The 22,534-nt window shown below is 38.8% G+C and overlaps 2 protein-coding genes across 2 annotated transcripts; both read right to left on the bottom strand.

Moving 5' to 3' along the window:
• Window positions 1-4,435: 4,435 nt before the first annotated feature.
• Window positions 4,436-4,944, bottom strand: LOC122022790. Its single transcript, XM_042580907.1, has 2 exons — window positions 4,829-4,944; window positions 4,436-4,757 (listed from the first exon to the last, which is right to left on the bottom strand). The coding sequence occupies exons 1-2, from the start codon at window positions 4,942-4,944 to the stop codon at window positions 4,436-4,438; spliced, it is 438 nt and encodes a 145-aa protein (XP_042436841.1).
• A 664-nt stretch (window positions 4,945-5,608) lies between these two features.
• LOC122024706 (UPF0481 protein At3g47200-like) lies at window positions 5,609-7,270 on the bottom strand. The gene is made up of 2 exons (XM_042583377.1): window positions 6,676-7,270; window positions 5,609-6,580 (listed from the first exon to the last, which is right to left on the bottom strand). Exons 1-2 carry the CDS (start codon window positions 7,258-7,260, stop codon window positions 5,843-5,845), a joined length of 1,323 nt encoding a protein of 440 aa, XP_042439311.1. The 5' UTR covers window positions 7,261-7,270; the 3' UTR covers window positions 5,609-5,842.
• Between the last annotated feature and the right edge of the window lie 15,264 nt (window positions 7,271-22,534).

Genomic DNA, 22,534 nt, shown 5'->3' with positions numbered 1-22,534 from the left:
GTCTTGTGCTGAGATCATTGAAGGAAGTGCCTGTTGTTTCAAGGTCTCCTCCCTCCGCCATCAGAAAATTCAGACTCACAAGATCCTGGTGTTTAATTAGACGTCTGTCTTCTTCAACTGTAGAACTAATGCCCCACAATCTTTGTTTTTTCAATCCGTAAGTATGCATGTCAAGGAATGCCCTCTCTTTTTTTTTCAAGAGGGGGAATCTCGTTGACCGTCCTTCTCCATGTGCCCGCAATGCCTCTTTTTTACTCGCATGTCTGCCCATTTAGCTGCTGGGGGTTTCGATATGACAATCTGAATTCGACGAAGGTAGCATTCCGTCAAACCACCGAAGCAATTTGAGACTTACTTGCAGATTGTCCTTAGATTGATGTCATTCTGACGACATGTCCCAAGGTCCAAGGAGAAACTTGCATGCGAAAGCTAAACTCACTGTAACAATCAACCGATAAGCATTCCCACATCTTGGATGACAAATTATTTTGTGTAAGTTTGGGCAAGGTGGCTGCCCACTCCGGTTAAGCGCCCTTCTTGGTCTAAAGATAGTTAAAATATCAAAAAAATCTTCTAAAGTTAACTATTTCATGGCACTCGATGAAATCCAAATTTTGACTTGGATTTGATTCGTGGACCCGAAGGTGTCGGGCCAATTAATGCTCATCTTTGTGAAAAGAAAGAGGGAGAGATTATAACCCTTTGACCAGAAAGTGTATTCCTAATTCCTATCAGTACAATTGTTAGCTATAAATCAGATCTGCACGAGAAAAAAATTGTTGTTTTATTTAAAAACCACAACGCCTAAACATGTCCTGAGCTGAGAGTTGCTAATATTTGTCTCGATTGTTAGAACGGCAATTTACTAAATCACTAATTCTAAGTTCCGAAATATCTAAATTATGTTGATAAATTTTAAAATTATTAAATCATGTATTCAATATCTATTTTATCCCTTCACATTTATTGAATGATTTTTTCGAATCGATTGAGGTAGTGTAGTAATCGATTTTTTTTTTTTTTTTTTCAAATCACTTGAGGTACTGTAGCAATCGATTCAGTAATATTTTGTGGCGATGAATAATTTTCTCAATTGATTATGTTACTATAACAATCTTCATCTAAAAATGGTTGATGAATCTAGAAACATCGAAATGACAGGAATAAAGATATATGTAATCAGTTAGTGCTCTTAAATCTATCATGTTGAAAGATATGAAAAAGCTTATCTATTTAAAAGAGATGAATATATTTTTATTGGTTAGAGATTTTTTGGACAGAGTTTAAAAGCAAAACCATAAGCAAGCCTAAAATGGACAATATCCCCTTAAAAAAAAACTATTTTGGGACTAATTTTTAAAAAAATTTCGTTGCAAAAATTTTTGAAATGAATTCTGCGATAAAAAATTTTCGTCCAAAATTCTCATTGCCAACTTGGCAACGAATTTGGGGATAAAATTGACGACGCATAATATTTTTGTCGTCAAATTCGTTGCTAAGTTTGCAACAAAATAATATTCGTCACAAATTGCTATAAAATTAGGGATGAATTTGGCAATGAAATTGGCAACAAACTATAATTTTGTCACCAAATTCGTTGCAAATTCTACAACAAAAATAAATTTGTGTTCCAAATTTGTAACAAATTTGGCGACAAAAATAACAATTTTTTTATTATCTATGATAAAAAAAATTCGTCCCAAATTTTGTTCCAGAATCTGGGACGAATCTGTGAATTTATTGCAAATTCTGCAACAAAAACGATATTTGTTGCAAAATTATCTGCAACGAAAACCATTGGTTTGGGACGAATAATATTTTTGTTGCAGAATTTACATCGAATTTAAATTCACAGATTTGTCCCAGATTCTGGGACGAATTCTGGGACAAATCTGTGAATTTGTCCCAAATTCTGAGATAAATCTTTGAATTTGTCCCAAATTTTGGGACGAATCTATGGATTTGTCCCAGAATCTGGGACTAATTTTGGGATGAAAAATAATTTGTCGTAAAATTATCGATATAATTACAATAATTTGGCGACAAAAAAAAAATTATCGCCAAATTTGTCCTTAAATCCAAAAATTTTAACTGAACTAATTTATTTCTACAATTTTCGTTCAAATACATATCACAACAAAATTAAATACCACATCATAAACATTCAACACATCCTAATTAATATTATCACATCCTATTTAACATATATACACATCTATTAATATTTGAAATCAATTTTACAATAATACAAATCCAAAAACTTCTCAAAAATTAAAGTTATACAAGAACTTTCTTCTTCAAGACTCCAAAATCTGATACAAGTCAAATAGTACAAAAAGTAATACAAATCCAACACCTCCTAAAAGTTATACAAGTTTTTTCAAAATAAACAATACAAACATGAACTCATCCCCATATAACCTTATTTTCCTGCATAAAAACATACAAACATGCGTTGAACGTTAACATACTTAATTAATAGTAAACTATCTATGTTTCACTAAATATGAAAATAGAGATATCTGAATTTTATGAAACAAGTTTCTATAGGTTTCTAATTTTTATCATACAACAAGTTTGTAAATATGCTACTTCATCATACAACATTACATCAAAACTAACTTAAATTCAAATGTAATAACGTTATAAATTAAATGTAACATAAAACACATATTTTGGTTGATATTGGTTCACTCTTCACCTCGTAGCATCCGTTGATGTTCAATAGGGTCAAATTGTAGTTGTGAATGAGTTTCTTTGTTTCTAATGCCACGATGACATTGAAGGAAACCCACAAATTAAGAAGTGGGATAATGGGAAATTGGTTCTAGGTTTGTATCATCTTCATGGTCATAATCAAAGTCATATGCTCTAAGGTAAAACTCTCTTTCATCCTCAACGATCATGTTGTGTAATGTTATGTAGGTCATCATAATATCTTTCAGTACAGATTGACAAAAATATCATGCCGATCCACGAACAATTACAAAATGTGCTTGTAGAACTCCAAATGCTCGCTCTGTTGGGACCTTGACGTCCGCTTGAGGGGGGTGAATAACGTCTCACCCAAAACGTCGCTTCCTACAATGGTTAGTGCACACAGCGAAATACAAAAATAAATACTAACAATAGAAAGCAAACCTAACATGTTGATTTAACGTAGTTTGGAGATAAAACTTCTACTCCACGGCTGCCCGTAATGTGGACGATCTCAATCCGTCCGTGGATGATTCACCGGAGAACTTCCGGCTAGCTCGCGTAGCTCCTTGTGGGTGGAGAAACCTCGCCACAACCTTGTACAAGCACGCTAGATCACTTGGGCACTTGGAGACTCTAATTAGGGTTAACCACTACTAATTTCGTCAACCTTAACCAAGCTTTCAATGTTTGGTTATATAGGTCACGAGTTGGAAAACCCCGTCTACCAGTCGACTGTCAAAACCATCAGTCGATTGCCCTATGTGGAGATTCGACTATTACAACCCAACGGCTCGATACCAGTCGACTGATACTTCCATCAGTCGACTGCTCTACACTAACCGAATGAACAGAAGCATTCTATTTGCTCTCAGTAGACTGTCTGTCGACCGCACCAGTCGACTGATGAAAATACTAGTCGACTGCTACAGTAACGCTATAATAACGCTACAATGTTGCTACGGTGATGCTACAGTACTACTGCAGTACGCTACAGTAAAACTCTAATCTTATGATTTAACCCCCGAGTACATTCACTCAGCACTCGACCTCGCCTAATCAACCTAGACCTAGCTTTCTAGCCTCTTCCATCAGCCTTGCGTCCCTCGGATGCCTCCCCATCCTTCACGTCTAACCTTCCGGAGCTTCCATCGGCCTTGTCATTGTTGTCGGGTCTTCCTTTACCAAGATGTCACGCCTTCGGGACTTCATCCATTGTCAAGTCATACTTGGACTAACCTCCTTTGCCAAGATCACACTTGGACTTTCTTTATTGTACATGTATTCTGCACACTCACAATGCATATCAAATACAATAATAAACCTAACTTAACCTTTGCCTAAACATCAAAACCTAGGGTACCCAGATTACTCAAACACACTCGACATCCTTCCTCACAGATTCTTGAGCTGATGCAAACAATTGCCTTTTATGACCTTGTGGTGTTAGAATGGTTTTGACAAATGTAGACCATGAAGGATAGATTCTATCTGCAAGATAGTATCCCATAGTATAATCATGGACATTGATTGAGTAGTTAACTTTAGGAGCACAACCTTCAGTAAGTTTTATAAATATATTAGATCGTTCCAGCATATTGATATCATTATGTGACCCAGGTAAATCAAAAAATGCATGTCATATTCGAACATCATAAGACGTCACTGCTTCCAAAATAGTTGTTGGCTCATGTGCATGGCCAGTATACATACCTCTCCATGCAGTTGGACAATTCTTTTATTTCCAGTGCATGTAGTCAATACTCCTCAACATATATGGAAATCCCTGTTTCACACCAATTGCTAGCAATCTAGCAATGCCATTGCTATTTGGAGACCGCAAGTACACATCTCTAAAGATCAAGATTACCGCTTTGACAAAGAGTTTCATGCCCTTTATTGCTGTGGTTTCTCCAATTCTTATATACTCATCTATGAGATCAGCTCCAACTCCATAAGCAAGGATTCTTAAAGCAGCAGTCACCTTTTGTAAAGAAGAAAGCCCAAACATTTTAGCAGCATTTCTTCTTTGAACGAAGTATGGTTCATGATTCTCCACACTGTTAAGAATTCAAAAAAAGAGGTCACGATTCATTCGAAACCTCCTCCTGAATATATTAGGAGGATATACCGATACATTAGCAAAGTAGTTATTGAAGAGACGTATGTGATCCTCCAAAGGATTTCTCCTAATAAACGCATGTCATTGCTTGCTGAGAATGATCTGTGATCGTGAACCTTCTTCATCATCCAATGAATCTTCAATTAAAAAGGCAGTTATAATTGTTTCCAACTCATCATTAGAAGAAAGTAGACAATCGTAATTACTAATGAAATGAGACATTATTGGAAACTTTTGAGAAAATTATAGTTGTATGAGATTGATGATATGAATAGATACTCATAATATTAATACGATTTTATACTAAAAAATATGGCCGTTGGAGGAATATAGATATTGAAATATTTGGTGCAAAATCATTAACATAGATAATAATAAAAAATTATAAAGGAAAGAGAAATGTTAATAAATAAATAAATAAAGATATGATAAATTATAAAGTATGCATTGAAAAATAATTATTTAAATTTAATAAAGTAGATGAATTATCATAAATTTTAAAGATATATATTGACAGAAAAATTGATATGAATGCTCTGAATCTAATTATCTGCCTCCTGTTTTTTTGCTAGCCTGATAGTGTTGTCTAACATGTTTCTTTTTGCCAAATAGAATTTCTAAGATTAACCTTTGTGGTTGCTTATTTTCGGCACATGCTTTATGTTTGTTTACACTTTGACATAGATACGGGAATCGTGATCATTCTCATTTCTGGCCTCATCCATTTTTCTTGTTTGTCTGCTGGCCTCTTTTGAGCAATCACTATTGTATTGTTCTTAAAACTGGATCAATGGAAATACTCTGATTAAATTAATTTTTAACTGACCTCTGTTTTTTTTATTCATTGTTCAACCCGAAGAACCCGAATTCCTTGCAAATACGAGCACGCTCACTCCCAAAAAAAAAAAAAATCTCACACGTTCAAATTAATTAAAGAAAAGAAAGAAAAATGCAAAACGAATCAGAAAAACAAAAACACAACCAAACACACAGGCCAAAGTCTCAGGATCTAATTCTCTTAAGTCACTGAGGAGAGGGGGCGGCGTCGGTGTGGTAGTAGGGGACGATGGTGTAGACAGTCTGCAGAACGGTGAGGACGAGGAGGAAGATGGCGGCAGCGAGGGAGAGGAACGCCCAGGGGCTACGGAAGTAGGTGTGGATGAGGTTGGCCCGCCACATGTTGATGCTCTTCCGGCAGTACTTGTTCACCCGGCGGTGCACCTCGTCGAGGCTGCTCTCCGGGTCCAGCACCACGTCCTTGGACAGGCTGTTGAAGAGCTTCGCCACGGCCTTGTCGCTGCCCACCGCGTTCTGGATGATGCCCTTCGAGTGTAGCAGGCTCACGTCCTTGGCCGAGTCGATGATGTTGTCCATGAAGAAGACGTAGGCCGTCACCTCGTTGCCCGCCGCCACGTGCAGCCGCTCGAACGCCATCAGGTTCAGGAACATGTACTCGGTGGAGTCGTCCACCACGATCACCGGTAGGCTCAGCACGCCGCGGTGGAACCGGATGTCCTGCAGGCTGTTGCTCTTGCTCGGCTGGAAACGGATCCCGGCCTCGTACAGCTCCACCGCCGACCGGATCACCTCGCTCGACCCCTCGTCGGGGGGGCCGGCACTCGACCGCATCGATGACCCTCCCAAATGCAGCAGGCTGCGGCGGAATACGTCGAGGGGGTGGAGGCCCAGCCCGGCCAACGTCAAGGCCCGCGCGTTCGGTGGTCCCAAGAACTTCAACACCAGCTTATTCACGTGCTCATGCTGGTCAATTATATATTTAAAATTTTAACTTTACGAGTAAAACTTATAAATTTTGGGAGTAAAATGATAATTTTCTCCTACCGCAGCGTACGTACCTTCGCCGGCTTGCCACTCTCGATGGTGAGCAGCACGTCCAATGCCAGCAGCGGCACCTGATTCTCCAGCATCAGCATGTCCCGCTTTATGTACGGCACGTGGTACAGCATTCCGTGGCTGCTGAACACCGGGTCGTTCACCGCGTAGTCGTCGTCGTTCGGCCCCCCGCCGCCGCTCGCCGTCGCCGTCGCCGCCCGCATGATCTCCAGCATGAAGCACGCGTCGGTGACCATCAGACTCAGGAACTTCTCCTCGTCCCGCCACTTGTCCCCCACCCCCTCGTACGCCTCCCGCAGCTGCCCCGCCACCGCCTCCATCGCGTCCGCGAACTCCTTCAGCGGACGCTTCGACCGCTTCAGGAAGTGCAGCAGCGCCCGCCGCTTGTGCTCCTCCATGGGCGCCACGTCCAGTTCGCCGTGGTGGTACGGCCCGAACGACACGACCTGCGGCTGGTACGCCTTAGGGTTCAGCACCTTGATGCAGGCCGGTACCCTGTAGATCGACCGCTTGTTCCATTGCTCGATCTCGCGTGCCCGGTCGATGTTCCCGAGTTCCTTGTCGATCTCCACCACCCAATTCGCCATGCTCCCCTCCCTCCCTCCCATTCGAGTCCACTAACCTGAACCTTTATAATGCATGAGTGAGGAAGATTAAAAATGAGGATTAATTTGGTGGTGAAATTGCACCGTCGTCGAGGCTTTCCAGCGAACAGAAGCAGGCTTTAGCGAGGGATTCACATGGCGATTGCGGTGGGGATTGGGAAGGAAGAGTGCGAGACAGGGGAGGTATTTGTGACATCTAGGGAAACGGAAAAGGAACGACAGGGTTGATGATGCATGGACTCTTTAAACCCTGGAATGCTCATGGAACAAGTCACCTACGATATGCTTCTTCGGTGGTTAATTCCTCTCTTTATCAAACATTGATATGCTCTCTCTTTATGCCACATATCGGGTGAATTAGTCTAACCAAGCTAGCTAGTGACCCTGAAAGCCTCGCTTATTTTACTCTCTTTACAAAGAACCAGCTCCCACACGTACCATGAAAGAGATCAGTAATGAACAAGTGTACCGCTTCGTATTGGATCATGCGTTTATGTTGTGCCGGCGCTGCATGTCATGCGTCTTCTCGTCATCTCCTTCTCTCCTACATCTCCATCTCCATCTCCATCTCCATCTCCATCCAACACAGGTTTAAAAGATAAGATAAATATTAGTGATGCTGTGATAATAGGAGGTTAATGTGTAAATCAAAGGACTGGAATTATAATTTATGTGTAGGTTAAAGTCAAGGAGTTTAATGTCAGAAAATTAATAGACTCGCTAAAGAGGGTCGAGCGGAACTCTCTTGCAATGACTGATCGGGAACGAATTGTTCGATCGACAAAGTCTAGACCTGACTATGGTTCTGAACCAACGATTTGACGGTTCGGAATCATCGGTTCGACAGTTTCAAGTTGGTCGACCCTTAACCTTAACTGCTTAAACGATTACGATTCACAGTTCGGAACCGTTAGTTCATGGTTCGATTCACGGTTCGTCACGGTTCAAGATTATTATGTTAAAAAAATTATAAATTATAAATTATAAATTATAAATTACAAATTATATATTAAATTTTATTGGAAAAAATGGCTTGCACTTATTTAAGTTGCCTACGTATCCCCTTAGGGGAATCAAAGTCCACGTAGTTCTTTTACATTTTTATTCTTTTACATTGTCATTCACTTCCATTTCCCGTTCCTTTCCTATTTGTTCCTCCAGTATCAAAATCTTCAACTTCATCATCTGAAAGTTGCATTCCTTGGATTCTTTTCTCCGCTCTGGTCCAATCGTCCAATAATACTTGGGCTTCCAATGAGTCGGGAGACAAAGTTAATCGTCGTTCATCTAATATGTTACCGCCAGCACTGAACGTCTGCTCCACAGCAACAGTTGACACTGAACAAGCTAAAACTTCTTTGACGATTACGGAGAGAACGGGAAAGCTTTGAGCCTTCTATGACCACCATTTTAATATATCAAAATTTTTGCTATCTGCTTCATTAAAATCAAAAGAAGTGGTAAAATGATTCACAAGTTCCTATATGGAACTTGAGGATTCTCATGGACGTTTTATCCGTTCTTTTAATAAAAGTTGTGCTTTTGTAAATTTTAAATTAGTTTGTTGTATTTCAGAAATATTAATTTGTGTTCCATATTTTGCATAATATTGACTATAAATATCATATAAATAAATTCTAACATTATATATAATATTAACGGGATCAGAAGAAGAAGAATCTTTAATTGGAATTAAAACGTCATAATATAAAGTTAACATTTCTGTTAAAACTTCTAATTTAAATCTAGGATTTAAAGCAAATGCAATTAAATAAATTTCAGGAATAAATAAAAAAAATTTTCCCATTTAATTTTCATAGCTAAGATGTAAGGAGATAAAGATTCATTATTAATATGTTCATTTAAAACTAATACTATATTAGAAAAATTTTCTAAGAATCTTGTAATAATTGGTATGTTGAATTCCAACGTGTTGGTACATCATGTGGAAATTTTTTAGGTCTCATTCTATTAGTTTTACAAAACCTACCCTATTGTTTCATTATAGATTGATGAGACCATAAATAAGAAATTGCAATTCTAATTGGTTTAATATAACTTTCTAAAAATTTTAATCCATCTTGAACACATAAATTTAAAATATGGCATATACAATGAATATGAAAAAATAAACCACCAATCATAGGTTGACAAATAAATTTTAGATCATCTATACAAGCGGTATTGGAACTAGCATTATCTAATGATATTGAAAATATTTTATGAGTTAAACCATATTCTTCTAAAATTAAATATAATAATTATGCGATGTTATGAGTATTATGTAATTCATCAAAAACTCTATAAGCTAACAATCTTTTTTGGAGGTTCCAAGAGTTATCGATCCAATGGTAAGTCACACACATATATAAATGTGTTTGCCAATAATCACTTCAAATATCGGAACATAAAGAAACTTTATTATCTAATTTACTAAATTCATCAATTAAATTCTTTTTTCTTTGTTTTACTATTTTTTTAATTGTACGAATAAGTGTAGTTCTAGGAACACGTTTAACACATGGATTAAGAGATTCTTTACAAAAATCTTTAAATGTGCATTTAAATCTAAAACTAAAAGAAAGATATTCTATGGAAAAAAATTTAGCTAATGATTCTCTTAATTTATTTCTGAATATAAAAATAAACCGGAATTGGTACTACTGTTAGTTGAAGAAAATCTTGATAATTATGTTTGAGAACGGTCTAGTCCATATTTCGTCGGGTGCTTCGTTTCTACATGTTGTTTCAACGACCCATAGCCTTCGTCGGCTTAGAATTTATAGGAAGCATTGCAGTGTTTATGTTTTGCACGCATTTCTCTCGATGGAAAAGTGACATTCTCAAAATGTTTAGTGAAAATAGAAGACTTTAGAGGAGGAAGTTCTCGAACCTTAGAAGTAATTGCATCGGTATTTTATTATGTTTCAGGTATCAGATTTGGAAGATGCTCGATCTCATTATCGGTGGATTGAATGTTGGGGTCCTCCTCCAGCGGATTCATTATTTGTTTTCCCTTCCGATCTCGAGATGATGCACCTCCACGACCTCCTTCCATTGTAATTGAAAATTGGAAACGAAAGCGTATAGAGAATACGAAATTGAGATTAAGAGTAGAGAAGATGTGTGTGAAAATGATGAAATGAGCTCTCTATTTATAGAGTTTTGATAGTAACGGGCACTAAATCATAGTCATTGATCAAAAAATGATCAAATGATCCTAACCGTTGAAAAAAAAATACCCAAACCCCCTTACCCAACCTCCCCCAACGGCTAGGAACCACCGGTTAACTAGTGATTCAATCCGTTAAAAAAAAATGGTTGAACCAGCGGTCTGCCGATTTACGGGCTTGCCAGACCCGGCTCGGGGTCGAGTCTAGCAAAGGCTGGTGTAAGTAGAATGCCTGTACAGTCAAGATCATCAAGTGTCCATCATAAAGCAGAGTTACATTGGGACGATTGGAGCGTTAGTCCAATTGGACGGAAACAAGTTACCAAGTTAAGTCACCGCAGGGAAGAGCAGCAGAGTTCATCCGAGCGGAGGAGTTCCTAGCTGAGCGGCTATCCCGCTCGGCCAAACAGAGGGATCATTGATGTATCTCTTAAAATTCTTTTGAGAGATAGTGTCGCTGACACAAAATAGGGTCAACAGGCAGATCGTACGGTAGAAGCTTCTGCTGTCTTATCACGGATATGCATGCCTATTAAGGTATGGTGTCAGAGGCACTTTCTTGGCAGGTCCTTTTATAGGACAAATCGGAGAGCATGCCCACGTCTCAAGGAGCGTGCATATCGCTCGCTAGGGAGCTATATAAAAGGGGGTCCATGAACCGACTGAGGTATACATTATTCAATATTCATGCATGTGCTTGCTGTTACTCCACTTTCTTCTACTATTCCAATGACTGACTTGAGTATCGGAAGGACAACACCAGGGACCCCTTCCCTGGCTCGGCACTGGCGTTTCTTGTATTGCAGAGCGGAGCAAAGTCTACATCTAGTCAACGCAACAGTCATATCCCCAGCTTTCTATCTTCCCGATTTTTGGATAGGATCATATTGGCGTCATCTGTGGAAAGGTAGCTTGCATCCGATACGTGAAGATGGAGGATGCTGGACAACTCACCATGGTGACTTTAACAAAGGAGGAGCTAGGTATGCTGATACAAGCCCGAGTGGTAGAAATGGGGGAGCAACAACAGCAACAAGCGTTGGCCGAGCGCCATGTACAAGAGCCCGCGACCTCAGCAGTAGGTTATCAAGCCGGATATGGAGACTGAGCGAATCATGTACCCGTTTGGATTTAGAGCCAGAAGTCGACCAGCACATACAGAGATGCGCCCATGCGTCAATCGCCTTCCATTGGGCACTGTTCCATGCTTCATCAGAGGAGCATTGCTGAGCGGACAAGGAACAAGGATCCTCCTTGGATGACGCGCCCGTTTAGGATGCATGGAAAGGGAAAGCACCAAGGAATGATGATTCGATCGAGCGAATTAACCAATAGTTCTTTCAGGAGATCCTGAATGATCCTCTGCCAAGACAATACACCCCACTGGCAGTCGGGGATTACAATGGAACGACTGATCTAAATGACCACCTGGCTAAGTTCGACAATGCGGTTATGCTCCATCAGTATATTGATGGAGTAAAGCATCAAGCTAAGGCTTTCTCACCACCCTTTCTGGATCGGCGCAGTGTTGGTTCAGACGCCTGCCGATCAGATCAATTCACAGTTTTAAGGATTTTTTAGCGATCACACCACTTCGCCAACAGTCGCCGCTATCAGAAGACAAGCGTTAATTTGTTCACGTTGAACCAAGGGCCCAAGGAGGCGTTGACGACCTACATCAAGCGCTTCAACCAGGTGGTCATGGACATTACATCGGTCTCCTCTGAAATATTGGTGAACGTCTTCGCTCTGGGGCTCACCGAAGAAGAGTTCTTCCATTCACTTATCCGAAAGCCATCAAAGGACTTCGACCACATGTTCAGGAGGGCCACGGAGTACATAAACGTGGAAGAGACCCAAGTGACATGAAGGAAAGAAGCACCTACCGAGCATACTGTGTTGGTGCGGGAAGCATCCGACGATCGAACCTAAGTTTTGATAATGGCAAAGGATTCAAAGTTAAGGTGCTTTGTTATCTGACAGCTTTTGCTGAGTGTTTCAGGAAAGTCCTAACTGCGGTTAGGCAAGGTAAAACCCTAGGGGGTGGTAACCCTAGGTCATAGGGGGTGGTAACCCTATGCGGAAAGCCTTGGCAGGTCGATGGCTTCAGGCAAAAGTCCTAGGGGGTGGTAACCCTAGGTGGAAAGTCCTGGTGTTGCGAACCAGGTGAAAGTCTGAACTGGCCGGTGAAGCGGATGTTCAGCAAAAAGTCCGGAAGCATCGAGTGCCGAGCAAAAGTCCAGTCGATCTGGAGGATCGTACTGGCAACAGGTAAATCTCCTGAGTGGAGTAGGTGAGGACGCGTTCCCCGTAGAGGGAACAGTAGGCGTCGGGTCGACCTAGGGTTTCCGGTAGGAAACCTGAAGTCAGACCCGGACAGTTCGAATGCTGTCAAAACTTTTATTATTATCATTCATTATGTTTTTGTGCTAACTTTGTTTTGCAGGGTATGTGTTTGGGACTAACACATTTTGCAGGAACAAAGGGGCAAGTTACAACTCGGATGAACAGTGTCCGAGGCGCCTCCATGGAGCTTGGAGGCGCCTCGGGAGACAGCGCAGAAGGTTGGAGGCGCCTTAGATGAAGTTCAAGGCGCCTTGGGTCGAAGGTTGAAGGCGCCTTAGGTAGGTGAAGGCGCCTTGAACTGGATGAATCTCCGCGGGTGACTCGGCCTGTTTAAGGCGCCTTGAAGGGCTTCAAGGCGCCTTGAACACCCTTTATAAGGGGTCTCGAGCAGCAGCACCAGAACAACGAATTCCAAGTCTTCTCTTTTCAACGTGCTGCTCCGAAAGACGCCCGGAAGTGTTGCAACAAGTCTCCGACGACCCGAAGCTTCAATATTCTACTGTTGTCGTCGGTATAACTAGTTTTTCCAGTTACTTGCACTTTATCTTGTAATCATTTTATCGAGCTTATAGTTGTTGCCCACCGGAAGCGATCAAGGATCGCGGGCCTTCGAGTAGGAGTCGATCAAGGCTCCGAACGAAGTAAAAATCCTCCTGTCTCTGTGTGTTTGTTTTGTTTTATTCCGCTGCATTAACTCTTACGTTTTACGATTCCGATAATCGAAAAACGATTTAGCCACGAGTGCTATTCACCCCCCCTCTATCACGTCTCGATCCAACAATTGGTATCAGAGCGGGGTCGTTTTGAATTGGTGCAACCACCTTTCAAAACAAATTTTTCGCAGTTTTTGTTTTCGTTTTCGGAGTCGAATTAGAATTTAGCCTTATAGCTATATTCTAATTTTTGTTTCCCTCGAATCGACTTTTGCTCGAAGTAGGTGCAACACCACTCGAGTTCGTTTTTATTATTCTTTATTCCAGCACTACTAATCCAAGACTTAGTCTTGGAACATATTCTGTTGTTTTCTTTTGTTACATATTATAAATGGCCCAACAAGAGGGTTTCAGCACTGTACGTCCCCCGCTATTCTCCGGAGAGGATTTTGGCTACTGGAAGGGAAGAATGGAAACGTATCTAAAGATACAATTCGAAACGTGGATGATCATAAAGATGGGACTGAAACTGCCAATCGATGACGACGGCAAAACTACACCCTACGAGAAGTGGGACGCTTCTCTAATAAAAAAGGTGGAAGCCGACGCCAAAGCTACCTGCACCCTCCAGTGTGGTCTTACCAAGGAAGAACTCAATAGAGTTGGCCCGTTCTCCTCTGCAAAGGAGCTCTGGGAAAAGCTCATCGAACTCCATAAAGGCACTGATGACACCAAGGTAAGTAAAAGAGATCTTTTGCTTAATAAATTATATAATCTAAAAATGCAAGAAGGCGAAACGGCGAGTTCTCTTCACGCGAGAATACAAGACATCCTTAACTCTCTTCACGGAATTGGCCAGAAGATAGAAAATCGGGACGTAATAAGGTATGCCCTAAACTCTTTCCAAGGAATACATTGTGGGCATCAATGGTAGATGCCTACAAAGTTTCCAAGGATTTATCTTCTTTAAAACTAGATGAACTTTTTAGTGAATTTGAACTTCATGAGCAGACTAATGCACAGCCAACCGAGAAAGGTATTGCGTTGGTTGCAGGTACAAGCCGAACCTGGGAACCGAGACAACGACGAGAACCGAACCAGCATCAGAAGCTGAACCAGATTCTGACGATGAAGAAGGTGACATTACAACCGAGCTGGTAAACCTCGTGAAGAAGCTCTACAAGACGAAAGGATTCGACAAAAGAGATCTAAAGAAGGCAGTAAAATCAAAGGAAGGCCCACAAAATACAAAGATGAAGTTTGAAGTTACATGCTACGGGTGTAACCAAAAAGGGCACATCAAATCCAACTCCCCTAACCTGAAGGAGGTCAAAAAGCAAAGAAGGAAAAAGGTCCTTAAGGCAACATGGGACGAATCTTCATCGGAGGACGACGACGACGAGCTCGAACAAACGAGTCTACTCGCATTAATGGCCCGGGACCAAGTCGTCGAATACGAATGCGAGAGCGAGTCTGAGGTAGAGTCCGAGCAAAGCCACGGATCCGTATCCGTTTCCGAAGGACCAGACCCCGCTGTAAGTATCTCCCGGTTGAACATTTTAGTTAGCTATTTATTGTGCAAATTAGCTAAGTCAAACCTAAAAGTTAAGTCACTTCTAAAAGAAGTAAGTGTCCTTAAAGAAGTGGCTGACACCAAACCCTCACCTGACCAGAGTCAGACTGAATTTCCAACTCAAGTTCAAAAACTTGAGGAAGAAAATTCAAGTCTAACAAATCAGGTTAAAAATTTAGAAAATACCTTAGAACAGTTTACTTTGGGCTCCAAGAATTTGAACTTGATTCTTGGGACACAAAGAGCCATCTACAACAGAACTGGGTTGGGATACAAAAGTAAATATAGATCTTATTTATCACTAATAAACAAACAAAGTATTAAATCAGTCCAAGCATGGGTCTCCAAGTCTAACTTGGTCAATCAAGTTGAACTTGGCCAATACTGGGTTTCGAAGGATCAAATATACTACCTCGATAGACCATATCGAGGCCACGATCCAGGGGGAGCAAAAAGAAAAATAATCCTAAAAATTTAAAATTCTAAATTCGAAATTGAAATTAAAAATAAAATTCAAAATTCGAAATTAAAATTAAATTCAAAATTCAAAATTCGAAATTAAAATCAAAATTCAAAATTAAATTATAAATTCAAAATTCAAAATTAAAATTAAATTCAAAATTTAAAATTTAAAATTCAATAGAAGGAGGATCCAGAATAGCTGGCACTCCCAACTAAATTACCCGACTGGGTAACCGAACTTAATCTACCCGAAATGGGTAAACAAGAGTAGACTACCCGGCAGGGTAATTAAGGTTAGATAAAATAGGCTAGGTTTAACTTTACTAACAGTACTGGTGAAGTTTTTGGATGATAGTACGTTAGGGAAGCTTGGGCATCGCATGTCTAGGAAGATATGGCTTCGACCTGGTGCATTTGGCCAAGTGGAACTGACCGAAGCTACCCTTAAATGGATCCTAACTAGTTAGACCAAGTTTTAGTATTAAGTTCAATGGGTAAGACTACTTGGAAAACCTCGAAGGCATGGTTACTTTAATGAGTTCCTTGTGACTCACCATAGCCCAGAAGTTTATCCAAAGAATACTTACTTGTTGAACCCAAAGCTAAACCTGAATCTAACACAAAGTTAACCCAAACCTTAAAATTGAATTATAATTCATCTCACAATAATTATAGGATTACCTGATTGAAAATTTAGGTCGGGTGAGATGATTAAGAAATTTAAAATGTTAAAAAAAAAAAAAACCTAAATTTAAAATTATTTTAAAACTTAAATTTCAAAATTATTTTAAAAACTTAAATTTCAAAATTATTTTAAAAACTTAAATTTCAAAATTATTTTAAAAACTTAAATTTAAAATTTATTTTAAAAACCTAAATTTAAAAATTATTTTAAAAAACCTAAATTTCAAAATTATTTTAAAAACTTAAATTTCAAAATTATTTTAAAAACTTAAATTTCAAAATTATTTTAAAAACTTAAATTTCAAAATTATTTTAAACACTTAAATTTCAAAATTATTTTAAAAACTTAAATTTCAAAATTATTTTAAAAAAAAACTTAAGTTTCAAAATTATTTTAAAAAACTTAAATTTCAAAATTATTTTAAAACTTAAATTTCAAAATTATTTTAAAAACTTAAATTTCAAAATTATTTTAAAAACTTAAATTTCAAAATTATTTTAAAACTTAAATTTCAAAATTATTTTAAAAACTTAAATTTCAAAATTATTTTAAAAACTTAAATTTCAAAATTATTTTAAAAAAACTTAAATTTCAAAATTATTTTAAAACTTAAATTTCAAAATTATTTTAAAAACTTAAATTTCAAAATTATTTTAAAAAACTTAAATTTCAAAATTATTTTTAAAAAAAAACTTAAATTTCAAAATTATTTTAAAACTGAAATTTTAAAATTATTTTAAAAACTTAAATTTCAAAATTATTTTAAAACTTAAATTTCAAAATTATTTTAAAACTTAAATTTCAAAATTATTTTAAAAACTTAAATTTCAAAAGTATTTTAAAAACTTAAATTTCAAAATTATTTTAAAACTTAAATTTCAAAATTATTTTAAAAACTTAAAATTCAAAATTATTTTAAAAACTTAAATTTCAATATTATTTTAAAAACTTAAAATTCAAAATTATTTTAAAAACTTAAATTTCAAAATTATTTTAAAAACTTAAATTTCAAAATTATTTTAAAAACTTAAATTTCAAAATTATTTTAAAAACTTAAATTTCAAAATTATTTTAAAATTCAAAATTATTTTAAAACTTAAATTTCAAAATTATTTTAAAATTAAAATTCAAAATTATTTTAAAACTTAAATTTCAAAATTATTTTAAAACTTAAATTTCAAAATTATTTTAAAACTTAAATTTCAAAATTATTTTAAAATGAAAATTCAAAATTATTTTAAAACTTAAATTTCAAAATTATTTTAAAATTCAAAATTATTTTAAAAAACTTAAATTTCAAAATCATTTTAAAATTAAAATTCAAAATTATTTTAAAACTTAAATTCCAAAATTATTTTAAAATTAAAATTCAAAATTATTTTAAAACTTAAATTTTAAAATTAAAATTCAAAATTATTTCAAACTTAAATTTCAAAACTTTTCAAAAACTCTTCAAAAATATTTAAAAATCTTTTCAAAATTATTTAAAAAAAAATCCTTTCAAAATTATTTTTCAAAACAAGTTAAAAAAAAAAAAATGTTTAAAACCTCTTCAAAATCACGTGGAGCTCATCGGAGGCGCCTCCCATCAAAAGGAGGCGCCCTAGTAAGCGGCGGGAAAATTCCCGCCGCTTCGTCTTAAGGCGCCTCGGATCAATCCGAGGCGCCTCCAACGTATATAAGGCGCCTTAGACCTTGTTTTAAGGCGCCTTCAACACTTTATATCAAAACGAACAGAAGCCTTTCTGTTCGTTTTCTACCGACGCCGAGCACGCGATACTCGTGCATTTTCTTCCCAACTAAGGCGCCCTCAACCGTTTTTTTCCCTTTCTACGTGACAATGCCTCCTAGGTATAATCCTAATCCCTTATGATCAAGTTTTATTTAGAATTTTTGCTTATTTCTGTCAATTTTTGGCAAAATCATTAAAAATAGGAAACGCCGAAATGTTGACCTTAATCCAGCTAGAATTCCATCAGCAGATATCAGGTTCCCGACTATACATCTTAGGGATACCTTTGCTAATTACATCTTTGAACCTATCAAACCTAGATATGTAAATAAGACCTTTTATACCCAGTATTGTCAACCAACTATTCAAATGATAGAGCACTATCAACTGGATCAATTGGTTTACTGCACCGATACGGTAAACTAGGAGTTATGTGCACAGTTTTATCACAACCTTGAGAGGGTTGATGATAATAGGTACAGCACTAGAGTTTCTGGCGTGGACATTGAGCTTACTCCTACTCTGCTACGCACCACCCTAGGACTTAGGGCTTCTGAGTCTACCTTTCTATGCTACCCCGGTAGGGATCTGCCATTTGGCGATCCTTACTCCCACATTACGTTAGATACTATCTATACGTATTTCCTCGGGGAAGCGAGACCTGCTGATTTGACCGAGGTCAGGTCAGTTACTCTTCGGGTTCAGGACTACGTGATGTATAGGGTCCTGACAGCATGTATTCTGCCGATCTTATCTCGGGATGTCCCGAAGATGAGATCTTCACACTCATTCTTCTTGTACGCCCTGTGTCATCGATTTGATATCGATATTGCCCTGCATATGTTCCAGAACATTATCTGTGCATCTGGGACAGTCACCTCCAAGATAGTCCACATGCCCTATTGTCATATTCTGACACGCTTCTTTTCGACCATAGAGGGTATAGATGTGACCAGAGGAACAGTCATTCCTCTTACTATATATGATGAGCTAGGATCCCGTAGTTGTAGACTAGCCAGTGCCGATATCACAGCTGATGGAGTTCTAGCGTGTATAGGCCGACCACAGCAGGCAGCTGCCCCTATCGCTCCAGCAGCCGAGGATTTACCAGGCGAGGGAGAGGAGTGGGCTGATTTCTTAGCCGAGGATCTTTTCGCAGATCCCTCTCCGTCTGCCAGACCATCCACCTCAGCTGGACCTTCGACCTCTTCCTCACTCTCCGTCGAGGACAGACTTGCTCGCCGCGAGGTCGAATCCGTCCATACACGACGGATAGTTCTCTCTATACGATCCGAGATGGCTGCCGGATTTACGTCCCTGCGTGACGAGATACGGCGACTAGGTCAGCCAGCACCTGAGCAGCCCCATGATCCTCCAGCTATTTCTCCTCGAGCAGATGACCCTGCTATTTGATATGACTCTGTTATGCATTGTTCTGTGGATTGTTGTCTCCCTTGTTTAGACTTCCTTGAAGTAATATATACTTATTTGCATGCTTATTCAGTTTCACAAAATCTGAGTTTACTTATCACTCATTCAAATTCTAGGAAAAACAGTTTTCAAAACTCCAATTTTGTTAGATTTTTAAAATTTGGATTTAGCTTAGGTTTTCCCCTAGATATCATGTACCCCTAGATTAAAGCCAGAGCATCTCACAATCACCTAGGTATACCTTGCTTGTGTTTGACAAACTTAGAATGGCGTGAGATGCATAGGGTACAGCCTGGACTCAGGAATGCTTATATTCGTGCATCGATATGAGTCTGGGCGTTAAACACATCATAAATAATAATCAAGTCAAGTCTTCCAGCTCTAGCCAACTCTAACTAGACCAAATGGACTTAACTTGACTAACCATGTGAAAGCTACTGCCCTCTAGGCAATCAGCAAGTAGCTAAAGGTTAGACAATTGAGAAAAGTGTGTTTGAATTTTTTTTTAAGCATGATTGTACTTTAAGGTTCTAATCAAATTACCTTACCTGATTATTTTAAGGCTCTGATACTCAATCAAATTAAACTCAATAATTTAATTTGACTCATGCTTGGACTAGAAAACAAACTACTACTACTCCCTCTGTCCTAAAACTAAATATTTTTCTTTAATATCAAAGGTTCTTGAAAATGAGTATTCAAAACTTAATTACAGTTTTTCAAAAAACTTGTCCATGTAATTGAGTATTCAAATCTAGTCATCTTTTTATAACGTTTTAAAGTTTTTTTAAGTGACCTCATATTTTATAACTTCTAAGCAAATCCTTTTATTGAAAATTCAAATACTCATATTTTCAAACTTAGTTAATTTTAAGACTATTTTAACTAGACTTAGTTAGATTGTACTCTAAACTTAGCTATTTGGCAAAATATTTTCCCAATACAAATCATTTCGAAGCTGAATATATAGCTAAGTATTTTCAAATTTGGCAAATTCCAAATTTCAAAAAGCTAAGTCATTTTTGCTAAGAAGAAAATTTATCTATTTTTCTTTTTCCCTCTTTGAAAATTTTCCTTCAGAAAAATACAAATCTACTTTCAAACTGGTTTATTTTTGATATATGGCAAAGGGGGAGAGTAGGTAAATTAAAGTTAAAGGAAAATTCAAAGCAGAGAGTAGGCAAATTAAAGTTAAAGGAAAATTCAAAATACTTAATAAAAGGAGGGCTTTTATTAAGGGGGAGTCTAATATTACAAAGTTAAAAGTTTCCAGCTTAACTGTTATTGCATTTGAAGTTTATTTACTTAAGCTTGGTTAACTTTATGCAGTTATTACATATGTTGTTTTTCTTAACTTTGAATTACGTGTTGCCATAATCAAAAAGGGGGAGATTGTTGGTGCGGGAAGCATCCGACGATCGAACCTAAGTTTTGATAATGACAAAGGATTCAAAGTTAAGGTGCTTTGTTATCTGACAGCTTTTGCTGAGTGTTTCAGGAAAGTCCTAACTGCGGTTAGGCAAGGTAAAACCCTAGGGGGTGGTAACCCTAGGTCATAGGGGGTGGTAACCCTATGCGGAAAGTCTTGGCAGGTCGATGGCTTCAGGCAAAAGTCCTAGGGGGTGGTAACCCTAGGTGGAAAGTCCTGGTGTCGCGAACCAGGTGAAAGTCTGAACTGGCCGGTGAAGCGGATGTTCAGCAGAAAGTCCGGAAGCATCGAGTGCCGAGCAAAAGTCCAGTCGATCTGGAGGATCGTACTGGCAACAGGTAAATCTCCTGAGTGGAGTAGGTGAGGACGCGTTCCCCGTAGAGGGAACAGTAGGCGTCGGGTCGACCTAGGGTTTCCGGTAGGAAACCTGAAGTCAGACCCGGACAGTTCGAATGTTGTCAAAACTTTTATTATTATCATTCATTATGTTTCTGTGCTAACTTTGTTTTGCAGGGTATGTGTTTGGGACTAACACATTTTGCAGGAATAAAGGGGCAAGTTACAACTCGGATGAACAGTGTCCGAGGCGCCTCCATGGAGCTTGGAGGCGCCTCGGGTGCGAGCCAGGAAAAGTCAGCGCAGAAGGTTGGAGGTGCCTTAGATGAAGTTCAAGGCGCCTTGGGTCGAAGGTTGAAGGCGCCTTGGGTAGGCTGAAGGCGCCTTGAACTGGATGAAGTTCGACCAAGTCTGTGCTGATCTCCGCGGGTGACTCGGCCTGTTTAAGGCGCCTTGAAGGGCTTCAAGGCGCCTTAAACACCCTTTATAAGGGGTCTCGAGCAGCAGCACCAGAACAACGAATTCCAAGTCTTCTCTCTTCAACGTGATGCTCCGAAAGACGCCCGGAAGTGCTGCAACAAGTCTCCGACGACCCGAAGCTTCAATATTCTACTGTTGTCGTCGGTATAACTAGTTTTTCCAGTTACTTGTACTTCATCTTGTAATCATTTTATCGAGCTTATAGTTGTTGCCCACCGGAAGCGATCAAGGATCGCGGGCCTTCGAGTAGGAGTCGATCAAGGCTCCGAACGAAGTAAAAATCCTCCTGTCTCTGTGTGTTTGTTTTGTTTTATTCCGTTGCATTAACTCTTACGTTTTACGATTCCGATAATCGAAAAATGATTTATCCACGAGTGCTATTCACCCCCCCCCTCTAGCACGTCTCGATCCAACATACTGCTCCCGCAGAATGGCGGCCGACCACCAACCATCAACCACTGAAAGGCCCTAAATCGGGAGGGACACAACAACACCAGGAGCCAAGAACACATGTTGTGCAGCATGTAGCAACAAGTCGCCTGAAAGCTATGAAAGGCAAGTCATGGACGCCATTATTTTGCTCCTTCCATCAGTCGACGATGCACAAGACGAGCGACTGCTATGACCTGACACCAATTTCCAACTGACCGGCTCCTCCAGGATACTGTCGTCACTCACCCACTCTCAAGCGATGACATCGATGTCGATTGGATAGGCTTAGAGAAGAGGACAGACAGGCGGATGAACAACACCATCATCAACCCCAAAGAAGAAATAACACAAGTCCCATCCGAGCTTCTACTGAGTGGACTAGACCCTCGGATCGGGAGGAGGAGAACTGAAACAACGTCACTCGAGGTAAAATTGGAATGATCGTCTGTGGGCTAATTGGCAGTGATTCCAATCGAGCGAGAAAGTCACACGCCCGATGGCTGGATATACATGTTGTTAGTGTTG

This window comes from Zingiber officinale, chromosome 9B, assembly GCF_018446385.1.
Source record: "Zingiber officinale cultivar Zhangliang chromosome 9B, Zo_v1.1, whole genome shotgun sequence".
NCBI classification, from domain to species: Eukaryota; Viridiplantae; Streptophyta; class Magnoliopsida; order Zingiberales; family Zingiberaceae; genus Zingiber; species Zingiber officinale.
The sequence above is the reverse complement of the archived record's forward strand: the minus strand, read 5'-3'. Positions and strand labels throughout refer to the sequence as shown.

Excerpts from the sequence above, each read along its gene's own strand:
- LOC122024706 (XM_042583377.1), bottom strand. The coding sequence starts at position 7,260 with ATGGCGAATTGGGTGGTGGAGATCGACAAGGAACTCGGGAACATCGAC. Across the intron at positions 6,581-6,675 it reads AGAGTGGCAAGCCGGCGAAG|CATGAGCACGTGAATAAGCT; the intron begins GTACGTACGCTG and ends ATAATTGACCAG.
- LOC122022790 (XM_042580907.1), bottom strand. The coding sequence starts at position 4,944 with ATGAAGAAGGTTCACGATCACAGATCATTCTCAGCAAGCAATGACATG. Across the intron at positions 4,758-4,828 it reads ACTACTTTGCTAATGTATCG|TGTGGAGAATCATGAACCAT; the intron begins GTATATCCTCCT and ends AATTCTTAACAG.